This window comes from Colias philodice, chromosome 29 (genome assembly GCF_061535455.1).
Source record: "Colias philodice isolate Cphi_HAF_F1 chromosome 29, ilColPhil1 Martin Lab GWU primary, whole genome shotgun sequence".
Lineage (NCBI taxonomy): Eukaryota > Metazoa > Arthropoda > Insecta > Lepidoptera > Pieridae > Colias > Colias philodice.
The window spans coordinates 2,207,215-2,219,453 of NC_143114.1; the positions used below are offsets into that span (position 1 = coordinate 2,207,215).

At 34.2% G+C, this 12,239-nt stretch overlaps 1 protein-coding gene across 1 annotated transcript; it reads left to right on the top strand.

The window, feature by feature from the left end:
• Positions 1-1,628: 1,628 nt before the first annotated feature.
• Positions 1,629-11,892, top strand: LOC149475781 (uncharacterized). Its single transcript, XM_089712453.1, has 9 exons — positions 1,629-1,635; positions 4,133-4,275; positions 4,729-4,793; positions 6,150-6,302; positions 6,832-6,917; positions 7,747-7,826; positions 9,265-9,357; positions 9,511-9,601; positions 11,689-11,892. Exons 1-9 carry the CDS (start codon positions 1,629-1,631, stop codon positions 11,814-11,816), a joined length of 846 nt encoding a protein of 281 aa, XP_089568579.1. The 3' UTR covers positions 11,817-11,892.
• The last annotated feature ends 347 nt before the right edge of the window (positions 11,893-12,239 follow it).

Consider the following 12,239-nt stretch of genomic DNA (forward strand, 5'->3'; position numbering starts at 1 on the left):
ATGTCCCTTTGTACGCTTAAATCTTTGAAACTACGCAACGGATTTTGATGCAGTTTTTTTTAGGGTTCCGTACCTCAAAAGGAAAAAACGGGACCCTTATAGGATCACTTTGTTGTCCGTCTGTCCGTCCGTCCGTCTGTCAAGACCCTTAAATTTATACTTGAAATTTATAGCAATTACTCAGGTCTACTGTCCCTTGAAGCTGTGAAAAAATCAAACTTCTAAGCCAACGCAATCAAAAGATACAGCCGTTTATGCCGCAAATTTTCAACACTTGCAAGGGAATCAAAACCTACAGGGTGCTTCCCGTGAACTCAGAATCTTGAAATTTGGTACGAAGCAACGTCTTATAGCATAGATAAAGGAAAAATTACGAAAACCATAAATTTTTAGTTACATCACATAATATATTTTTTTTTAATAATTTTAAACTTATTTGTACGGAACCCTCGGTGCGCGAGTCCGACTCGCACTTGGCCGGTTATTTATTAATAGATAGAGTGATTCAAGAGGAAGGTTTATATGTATAATAACATCCATTAAATAGTGGAGAAGTACTGTTATTTTTGAGGTCTCTAAGGTGATGTCGTAAAAAATTACATTTATTTGAGACGATGTAATAAAAGTTTCACTTTAAAAACAGAACTTCTTTTTCAAAACAAAATAAACTTCTAAGTAATAATAATAAACATATCAAAGCACATATTTATCTATGTTTGGCTTAGTTTTGAGCCTTGTCTGTCCATCTTTTCCCAAGTAAAAATCACGGGAACTTCAGATATCTCTTCATTGTCATCGTCTTGCTCGGTGTCGTATGTCTTTTCTTGTACCTCCACGTTGTCTTCCACCTCACTGTCATTTTCGTCTTCATAGCAGAACCAGAACTTGTTTCTTCCAGCAACAATCTGATTTGATCATAGTTCATGTTGACATGAAGTATGGCCTAAAAAATTGGTCAAAATGTAATTTAGAGCAACATTCATACATATATTTTACTATACATACTTCATAAAGTATTCAAAGTCTTAAAAAATATATAAATGTACAAAATATATAATATTAATACTTACACAAACTTGCACCTATACTCGCGTCGGTCTCATGGACCGATTGGCGCCAAATGCTATGACACGTGAACTTCTGCCGACCACGCGACCTGCACTAAAATGAAGTTAGCCCCAAATCCGGAAACTAGCAAGGAACTCGACTTCACAGGATTTACCTGCATAAAAATAATTACGAAAATGTGTTTCGTCGGTCTCACAGACCAACGCGCGAGTATAGGAAGGTTAAAAAACGTAGCTTAAGAAACACAGCACAGCACAGCGCAGTACAGCGCAGCATCGTTTAATTGTTAAAAAAACGTAGCTTAAGAAACACAGCACAGCACAGCGCAGTACAGCGCAGCATAGCTCGATGTTGATTTGTCACCCTAAACATTTGTGTATCCATAGAATAGGCTTATACATAGAACGTTATTAATTGTACTTGAATAATTTGTTTGTTAAATTGTTGTATAAGCTGTTTGGAAAAATAAAATAAAATAAATAAATAAATAAATTATAGTCTATGGTTTGGAAGTTATTCGCCTATACAAACATTGCGATGATGAAACTTTGTGCTGGTAAATGGCTGGTAACATACGTTTGAAATTACCTATCTATGGAGAATAATACTGAGGCTGCAAGTTTTTAACGAAAATTTTGAACTTTTTAATAGAGGTATTTTTGTAATATGTAACATGTATGAAATGTTATCTAAATGCCCAAATCTGTCGTTGCCCAAACCTAATGAAAAGTTTGTCATACAAATAAACCATAGTACCTCGTTCGCTCACCCTGAATATTTTTTTTTACCTACATACTTAATTATTTACCCATATTTTAGCGCCATGTAAGGGCATCCTAAAGAAGCAATACCTTGATAAACTCGACGTTGGACGATAGCGTGTAGCGATTCAAATGGAATCAATAAGTGTAATAATATTTATGGATGCGATTTAAATACGACGCAAATAACTATTTTATATGCTATTTATTCAGAATTTAAGCTTACACAGATAAAAGAAAAGATGTACTTGTACGTTCCATTGTATAATGTGCCGAAGTATCTGTTTGAATAAATAAATTATAAACACCTTTGTTTTTAGTAATGGCTCCTATTAATTATTTCATAAATAATCTTATGACTTATCATATATTATATTTTATTGTTCTATAGTTTGTGTATAGGTATGTACTGTGTATATTATAATCTAAGAATAAGCTAAGAATATAATATCAATAAATATGTGGCTATTACATAGCGCTATCTATAACCATCTATAACTAATAACAGTGAATGGCAACTTTAAAACTACTTCAATACTCTAAAGATGGCGCGAATCTGAATTTACTGTTACGTATATTATGAAAAGTATCCATATAATTATGTAATTACGGTTGTTAATCGATAATATATTTCATTGACAACCATTAACCCTTCTTCCTACTATAACAATAATAGTACTCAACTACAATTTTCCAAGTCTGTAATATTCTGAAAGAAAATCACATGAAATGGAACGTCGCCATTTGACATGAAAATTGACAGATGAATGCAGAAATGAGAAATTTCAGTAAAATGACGCATTTATTCGTTTCGTATGTTTTTGCATAATTCGGCAAAACGTTTAATATATTTATTCAAATAATACGCATATTTAGTAGTTAGCTAGTGTCCAATTATTTCTAAATCGTGTAAATATTAGTTATAACCGTGGATCCCAACATCAGTGGTATGTTTGTTTGTTATTTGCAAAATTGTGTCGTATTGCCGGTTTTTGTTTACCTAGTTAATATTTTATTTAAAAGCCATGTACTGTGCGCAAATTCATACTTTTATTAACATATAAATAAGGCGTAACGTTGTTTACGCCTATTTTGAGTCACTACATATTGCTACATATCTTTTTTTTTGAGAAAATGAATTATTATTCATATCTATACATAAATTGGATCGATCAATCTATAAAGTATCTTCCTAATATGTGATAATAAATAATCTTATTGTGTATATAGCTTTTTATTTTAACAAATTTAGTATAAAAGTTATATAAATTATATAGGTATTATGTAATTTTACCTGATGCAGATGCAGTATTTGTATTGAGCTCAAAAATGTATTTTTCTTTGGAACAAATTAACTTATTATTTCATTATATGATAAGAACAACATATTGCTTTAATGATGCTAAAATCTTGCTTTGATTTTTAAGTAAATAATTAATTAAACACAATGACTAGTTGTGCCCTGCGGTTTTATCTGAATTGCAATTATTCATGCAAATTTTGAAGTAAATCCATGCATTTGTCTTTCCTCTAATTTTCTTATATGTAACGATGAATTTTCTTGTTGTCATAAAAAACTGCATGTTTTAAATATGAAATGTAGGAGGTAGGATGAACATATAAAAATAAAATATAAATTTCTTTTTATAATATGTTTATTATATATAGAACAAAAACATTTTAAAACACTTATAATTCAAGAACCGCTGAATGGATTTTAATGATTTTTTGTTGATTCTTCTCTTCCGACATTGAACATCTTAATTGCACCGCTATATAGCTTAGAATCAGTGGAAACAATTACACAAAAAAAAATCGTATATTTCTCAGATTATCATGTTACATCAAATACAGATTACACAGAACATAATATTGTATTAATAAACAAATAGAAAAGGATGCGTCTCGTCAATAGACGCATAACGCGCAACGCGCAAACAGCGCTGTTTTTTAGATGCCCCTGGTAATAGTAGTAGTAGAATAAATTATTTTGAAGATACAAGTTTATATTATACTAGCTGTGCCTCGCGATTTCACCCGCATTGCTCCTCTCTTGTTGGTCTTAGCGTTACGATATATAGCCTTTAACCTTCCTCGATAAATGGGCTATCTAACACCGTAATAATTTTTCAAATCGGACCTACTAGTTCCTGAGATTAATGCGTTCATACAAACAAACTCTTCGGCTTTATAATATTAGTATAGATTTTTACATAGTTTCACAGCATAGCTATTTAATTTTCGCAGTATACCTGCATAGCACATAATGGAAATATTCCCTAAAATGTAAATTTCGTTTTCAGTGGAGCTATGCACGGGCGAGGGGTGGCGTGGCGTGGGCGTGGCCCGCTCCCCCTCGCACGAGTCGGTCACAACCGACCTGTCGCTGTTCAGCGTGTCTTCCGCCGCGTCTGACGCGAGAGTGTTGAAGCTGCTGGCTTCTAGGGTAAGCTCTCTCCCAGGAGACCTTTTTTTTGTTAATGGGGAGGAAATCTTTCAAAGAAACTTGTCTTTTGAGGGAAAATTTATTTCTTATTTGATTCTTCTTACTCAATATTTAATGTTTTCTTAGCATATTTCATCATACAAATGGTAGTATATTAAAATTCATGACAATAAGGAAGTTTTAATTGTAATAGTGGTTTAAGATAAAACTAGATTTCCCTCATCAATTAAACAGGTGAAAATACATTTTATGATGTGAAATAATTATTGGTAACCATATTGTAAATGTAGTTCCTCTTTGTTTGTTATTATCAGAAGGATAGATTGAGTTAAGTGAGTTGTATGTAGTTATTACTTATTCAGAAGGCAAACTTGGCTACTGCATTATTTCAGTAATAACTCATGACTATTACCAAAATTTTTTTAACAATAAATATAAATTTCTATATTTCAGGCCGGCCAGGGTCCAGATCCTTCTCTGAGGGTGGCCAGTCCGAATCCTGAAGGGAAATCGATAAGGTATCGTATGATAGATTTATTTTTACTTATGAAATAGTAACCTAAATTGATAAAAGAAAAGTTTAGGATAAAATTAATAATTGGTGTTTTATAATTGTAATTCCATATGCCTTGGAATAAAATATTGAATTAGAATTTGAAAGTTTTGACAAGAAATCTGGAGTTATGTAGCATCTCTCTTTTGTGTCTATTTATCTGTATGTATGTTTATTAATTTTTTATTTTCGTTATTATTTATTACTATTTTCTTAATGTTCTAGTATATGTACATTCCTATGCCTTCTATTTATATATGTATGATATTTATAACGTGTAATATTGTTTATTTTATTAATATAATTTCTATCCCTCTATACTTCGGTCTGTAGCTGTACTTCAAACAATGGGGGCCACTGAAAATCAGTGCTGTGCTGTTGAAGGCACAGCTTATTACTGAGTTGGTCCCCTTTTTGCTAAAGGTCTGCCACACTTTTGTCTTTTTCTGTGTTTTTTGTATTCCTTATTCTTTTTATTATATCTGTTGTTGGCTTTTGGCGAAATAAATTATTCTTATTCTTATTCTTATTCTTCTTATAGTTATTATTGATTATTGATAAGGTCTTCCGCCATTTTTTTTATTTTGATTTTTTCATATAACAAATTAAAATATTGGTTTGAAAAAGTTATCGACCACACTTAATTTGGCAACCAATCCTATAAAAATTATTACTTATGCCAAAAACCCCAACCTCCTTGTCTCCTTTGCCTATTAATATCGTCGAAAAGATGCTCGCCGGGTGCGTCTCTGCGCACAGCAGGGGCTGCGTCTATAAGTTTTTTTTTTTTTATGAGAGAGGAGGCAACAGAGCAGACGCGACGCCTGATGGTAAGCGTTCAGCGTCGCCCATAAGCACCCACAACGCCAGGGACATTGGAAGTGTGTTGCCGGCCTTTTAGGAAAGAATACGCTCTCTTCTTAAAGGTCCCCAGATTGTAACCATTCGGGAATACCGTACCAGGAAGCTGGTTCCATATGACTGTTATGCGCGGAAAGAAGCTCCGTTTAAAGCGCACAGTTGTCGACCACCAGCAGTTGTTGCAGCTAGTTTATAGTTGGTGACATATTGACCACACTTAATTTAACAACCTATATAGATATTATCCCAAAAAAACTTCTAACCCTTCCTTCCTACCGCTTCCATAACTTCCATAAGCAACCATCTCCTACGATCCAATACCAATTTTTATCAAAAAAGTAGATTTTTTTACATTTGGGTACCTATATAGCCTTCGACATGGTTTTGCTCTGCTCCTTGACCTATTATTCTTCAGAAAAGACCAAATTTTCGTCGATTTAGTTATCTCCCCTCTCTTTAGTCTTCGTCGGGGCTCCCCCGCGCTTCCCCTACAAGCTGACGCGTGTCGAGACCTACTCGCAGGGTGCGCCGCCCTCTGCGCTCAGCTCGGGCTCCGCAGGTCGTTCAGCGCGGGCGATGTGTCGGCCTCCGCCCCCGCAGCGCCTGTTCGATGGTAAGACAGAAATCCATACTAATATTATAAATGCGAAAGTAACTCTGTCTGTCTGTCTGTTACGCAATCACGCCTAAACTACTGAACCAATTTGCATGAAATTTGGTATGGAGATATTTTGATACCCGAGAATTGACATAGGCTACCTTTTATTGTGAAATATGTACCACGGGCGAAGCCGGGGTGGACCACTAGTATTATATAAATGCGAAAGGGAAATTGTGAGGATAGATGTTTATTCGCCTTGGACTTGATACTTGGCGGTATTTCACATGCTTAAATGCTTGTGCATTATATACCTCATGTCTCCTGCTTACTCTTACTAAACTCATGTCATCGGTGTTATTTGTACTTTTTTTACTTTTTTTTATCTTTTTAACACGCTGTTTTCACGATAATAGTTTTTGTTAATTGGTATCTTTGAAATTTGCCAAAGAAGTTTCACTTTTGACACGTGTGCTCGGTTTTTCACACGCTCGTTTATTACTATATTTAATAAATTTTAATACAGTGTATTTATCAATTTCAGTGCGACTTCAGAAGTCGGTTTGTGCGCGGCGCTGGAAGCTCTCACTTTGAATGCAGCATCACGATCCTGTAGCACCTGGGTGGCCGGTGAGATTTAGCTACCTTTTTTGATAGAAATCCAATCAATTTTGGAGCAGTAATAAAACTAATGTGGGGATAGATATTGTTGTACAATGGTTATAGCACAAATAATATATGACAGTGATAGTTTAGTTATCACAGTTCAATAGATTTCCGTATAATTTCGAATAGATATAGTTTTTGATTCAAAATGAGACAGGGACTTTTTAAAACATTGATTTTGAGGTTTTCTATTGTAAATTGATTAGTTTATAATAAGTCATAAATAATAAACATAATAAAACAATGCAAAAACATGAACTTATAGATTATACTAGCGGTCCGCCCCGGCTTCGCCCGTGGTACATATTTACGTTTTCTCCCTACATAAAAACCATCCTCGTACTTCAAAGAATATAATAAAAAAAGAATTATCGAAATCGGTTCAGCCGTTCTCGAGTTATGCGCTTACCAACACATTTTGCGATTCATTTTTATACCTATACTAGCGGTCCGCCCCGGCTTCGCCCGTGGTACATATTTACGTTTTCTCTACATAAAAACCATCCTCGTACTTCAAGGAATATAATAAAATAAGAATTATCGAAATCGGTTTAGCCGTTCTCGAGTTATGCGCTTACCAACACATTTTGTGATTCATTTTTATATATAAGATAAGAAGATTATACTATCTACATTTTTGTGAAAAGGTGTTAATAAATTAAAAAGTACAAGTGGCCTTTATTATTATTTTTGAGGACTATCTGATAGTAATCAACACAAGCTTCAAGCAAGTTATCAAGAAACTAATCTTAACTTCATAGTTTTAAAGGGAATAAACTATTAATATTAGTAGGTGGATCTCAACTGCCGTCGCCGCAACGCTCTCATCCGATAACTTCGGTGCAAAAAACATTACCGACTGATAATAAAAAGGTAAATGTATATTATTTTTATTTATTTATTTATTACACTTTATTGTACATTAACAGCCGTACAAATAAACGAGTTATAACATTTTATGCAAAGAATAAACTAAGAATAAGGAAAAATCATACAAATAAACACGAAATAAATGTAACCTAGTATATCTTCGTAATAAGTATTCATACTTATGCTATTCCGTCCTTATTACGGCTACCACCCTAGTATAAGTCTGACATAACCGAGTTATAACATATCTTTTAGTACATTGTGCTGTGTTTTACAAGTTTTAGAAGCAATTTTCAATCTAAATTTGAGATAATAGCAATGAGAGTAATACGAGAAGTAGAAAAAGTTGAGCAAATTAATAATTTCATTACGTACCTATTGAAATGGAAAATCTTGTATGAAATGTCAAAATATACGAAATTATGAAAAACCCTTTTGATATTTATAATGATTTATTTGTTTACAACATGCGCCAAACCATACATACATAAAACTTATTTCTAAACTTATCACAATAATATACACTTTCGTTGAAAATATAAATCTTCTAAGCTTGGAGTTGTATGTTTTGAGTACCAGTTATTTGGCAACTCTCTATCTCAAGGTGGGTTTATCTTCTGTTCTCCAGATATTGGATAGCGTTATCTATCATTTGCTTGCATATTTAATGATATATTTAAATTATTTCCAATAAATATTTAAAAAATAAATAAATAGAACATCGTATGATGAAACTTCACAACAAATTCGACGAAGTCAAACGAGCGTCAGCAAAATGACAGCACCAAGGCTTAACCGTAGACAATTTCAATGTTTTTCATAATTTTGTGAATGAATTTGCGACGTTGCCGCTTCGCGCCTATTGCATAGCGTGAGCATAGTTACATCGACGTTATTCCAAATTTATTTGTAAGAAACTATGACATCCTTATTCTTTATTTATCCTTATCATATCTATGCATTGCATAAGGTTTGAATAAGCAAGTTTTTATTTGTACGGCTGATAATATATAAGAAAAGAAACAAAATGAAACAATAATTGTGATACAGTTAATATTAAGCTATTGCATAGCTTCTATCGCGGGCTTTAAGCGCGAGGACCGAATCGAGAAACTCCATAACGAAAAAACCTCACGCTCCCCACTCCGACGGGCGCGGAGGTGTGGCTTGAAGGCATAGCATGCAATAGCTTTACCGCGGCAGTCCCCGAGTGACACACGTCTTTTTTTTTTAATTAAATTTAAACGTACAATAAACAATTAAACTGATAATAATGCTCAAAAAATGTTATTATTTTAAATTGAATTTACTTAAACCGCATCAAAATCCGTTGCGTAGTTTTAAAGATTTAAACATACAAAGGGACATAGGGACAGAGAGAGCGACTTTGTTTTATACCATGTAGTGATAATGATGCTTAAAATAATTATTTTTCCTTTAGGTTCGCCAAAGTTACATAAAACGTCGTTTGCTGACGACTTACCGAGCTCTGGAGAGAGTTTCTCAGTCGGAATTCAATTTGGACAAACTTGAGGTATGTTTGTATGTACAAATTTTTAGACCTTTTATTTTTTACCACTAAAAAGTAACACAAAATGAAAAATACGTGTATACATTTTTTACAAGTACCCTCATTTCACATTTTTTTCTTTTTCATACTAATATATTTAAATTGTTAATCTTCCAGGCGGCTGCGGTGAGCGCAGTGAGCGCTGTGTCCGGCCCGGGACCGACCACACTGACCGTGCCGAACAAACACACGAACTACGTGCATCCCGGTACGTTTTATATCCATACTAATATTATAATTATGCGAAAGTAACTCTGTCTGTCTGTTACTCAATCACGCCTTAACTACTGAACCAATTTTCATGAAATTTGTTATGGAGATATTTTGATACCCGAGAAAGGCTACTTTTATCCCGGGAAAATGACGCTATCCCGGAAATCCCACGGGAACGGGAACTATGCGGGTTTTTCTTTGACTGCGCAGGCGAAGCTGCGGGCGGAAACTTAGTGTATTTATATATTGCAGACTACATGTGGGATTTCCGGGATAAAGCTATGTCCTTTCTATTCAATCGTTGCTTAGCCGTTTCGCGTTTTCAAAGAAAAATCCGCACAAATCCCGTTCCTGTGGGATAAAAAATAGCCCGTATCTTATTCTGGGTCTGGACCTAAATACTAAATTTAATTGTAATCGGTTCAGTAGTATTTTAGTCCGGGATACATCGCCCATTTTTGCAAGTGATTACTATCAAGCTAATTTTTCGTGAGTAGCTTTATTTTGATGAGATGCCCAATAATTTCATGTACAAAACTCTCGATTGTGGTAGCTACCAGAGGAAACAAGGATAAAATATTTTGATTTGATGGTTCTCAAATATTAATTACTAACTGAATGTTTTTTTTTGTTCAATCTCAAGATAATTATCTAAATTATTCGAAAAAATATTTGTCCTACAAAATCTATGGTTTGATCAAAGAGTCCCCCTTTTCAATGTGTATCGATAACGAAGTCATCATAAATGATTACTAACCAGCTGATTTTTTTATTTTCACTTATTTAATACTTATATAATTCAACAGACATATTGTCCTACAAATTGCGTAATAAATATTTGAGAACCGTCAAATCAAAAATTTTTATCCTTGTTACCTCTGTAAGCTACCACAATCGAGAGTTTCGTACATGAAATTATTGGGCATCTCATCAAAATAAAGCTACTCACGAAAAATTAGCTTGATAGTAATCACTTGTAAAAATGGGCGATGTATCCCGGACTATTTGGGTGAGAGAGTAACAAACATCCATCCATTCTCACAAACTTTCGCATTTATAATATTCGTAGGATACAGAGCAGAGGCGGCTCGTGACAAAATTTTATGGGTGTTCACTTGAAATAAAACACTGAAAATACGTGGTGTAAAGCAGTACATTTATCAAAAAAATTACATTTATAAAGGAAATAATACATACGTCTTTCTTTTTGGTGTGCAAAAATATCTATAACTTAAAGCGACAAGACATTCGTAAATGTCTGTTGTTGCTTTCATCACAACCACACAACCACGGTGTTTTCACATAATATTGTTCGGATTTAAACACACGCGTATATGTTTTCGTTTTTGTCGTACATTTTTGCGTAAGGTCAAGTTCAGGCCGTGGCAGTCCCTGCTTTCAATTCAAGCCGAATTTGTAACGTTTTAACACACTTTTTAATTAACGCCACATTATAATTGTTCATTTTCACACTCACAAGTAATACTGATAACTACAGACTATTTCAACACGTATCTTATGATTTTAATTAGAAAATTCCCGAATTTGCATTCGCGCACGTGCATTGAAGTTGACTCGAGAGTCGAGTGTTTACTGTTTGTTTATAATATAGAGAGTGGCAACATCGCGCGCGGCGGTAAAAACGAACCGGCAACGTTTGCGGGAGCGGCGCTCCGAATTTTGCTATCTTTCCATAGAAAATCTTCTGTTTCACGCGCGCAGGGCACTGGCAAACCCTCTCTTTCACTCCTATTGGATTTCGTATTAGGAAATGTACTAAATATTTTTTCATTGGAGCGCAATCGTGAGCGCTCCGCTTCGCGCGTTACTGTATAAATACAATATTATTCAAGTGTATGGAATGAAGGAATGATGGATATATTCATTGGTATTGACAGTAGTTTTTTACGATTACGATTGATTTTAAATAGTAATAATTAATATTAATAATGAAATTAAGGAGTATGATTTTATTATAATTATTTATGGGAGTTCACTGCACCAGCGCTCCTTAGGGCGAGCCGCCTCTGATACAGAGATAAATAAAAAACATTTATATAATATAAATAATGTAATTTTCAGAAGCTGCACACTTGGCTCTCACCGCAGCTGATCTAGAGAGAGAAAGGGGGCGTCCATTGTCCAAATACGAACGGAACATGATGATATTCAATTGGCTGCACACTCTTGACGAAGCGGCACCGTTTTAATTCTGATTCTGAGTGGTATATTTCATTCTGGAATGTATTCTAGACTGCATACATGATTCTGGAATGTATTCTGGTCCGTATACTTCATTCTAGAATGTATTCTAGTGAGTATTCTTGATGCTGGAATGTATCCTAGCGTGTATACTAGATTCCGAAATATATTCCACATGGTTTACTCGATACAAGAGCATATTCTGGAGTGTATTCTACGCGTAGTTTACACCATATATAAAGTTATTTTGAGTGTTTTGAAGGAATACATGCCGGTATTCTGATTTAAGTTATTATTTTATTGAACTGAAACTTCTTTATCGGGGTTGGAAAAAAATTGAGTGTAACATTTTTTCGTTACGCGTGACATTTTTCCGTTACGCACCATATTTTTCTTATCCCTACCACGCAAAATTCGACGTATTTCTGCAA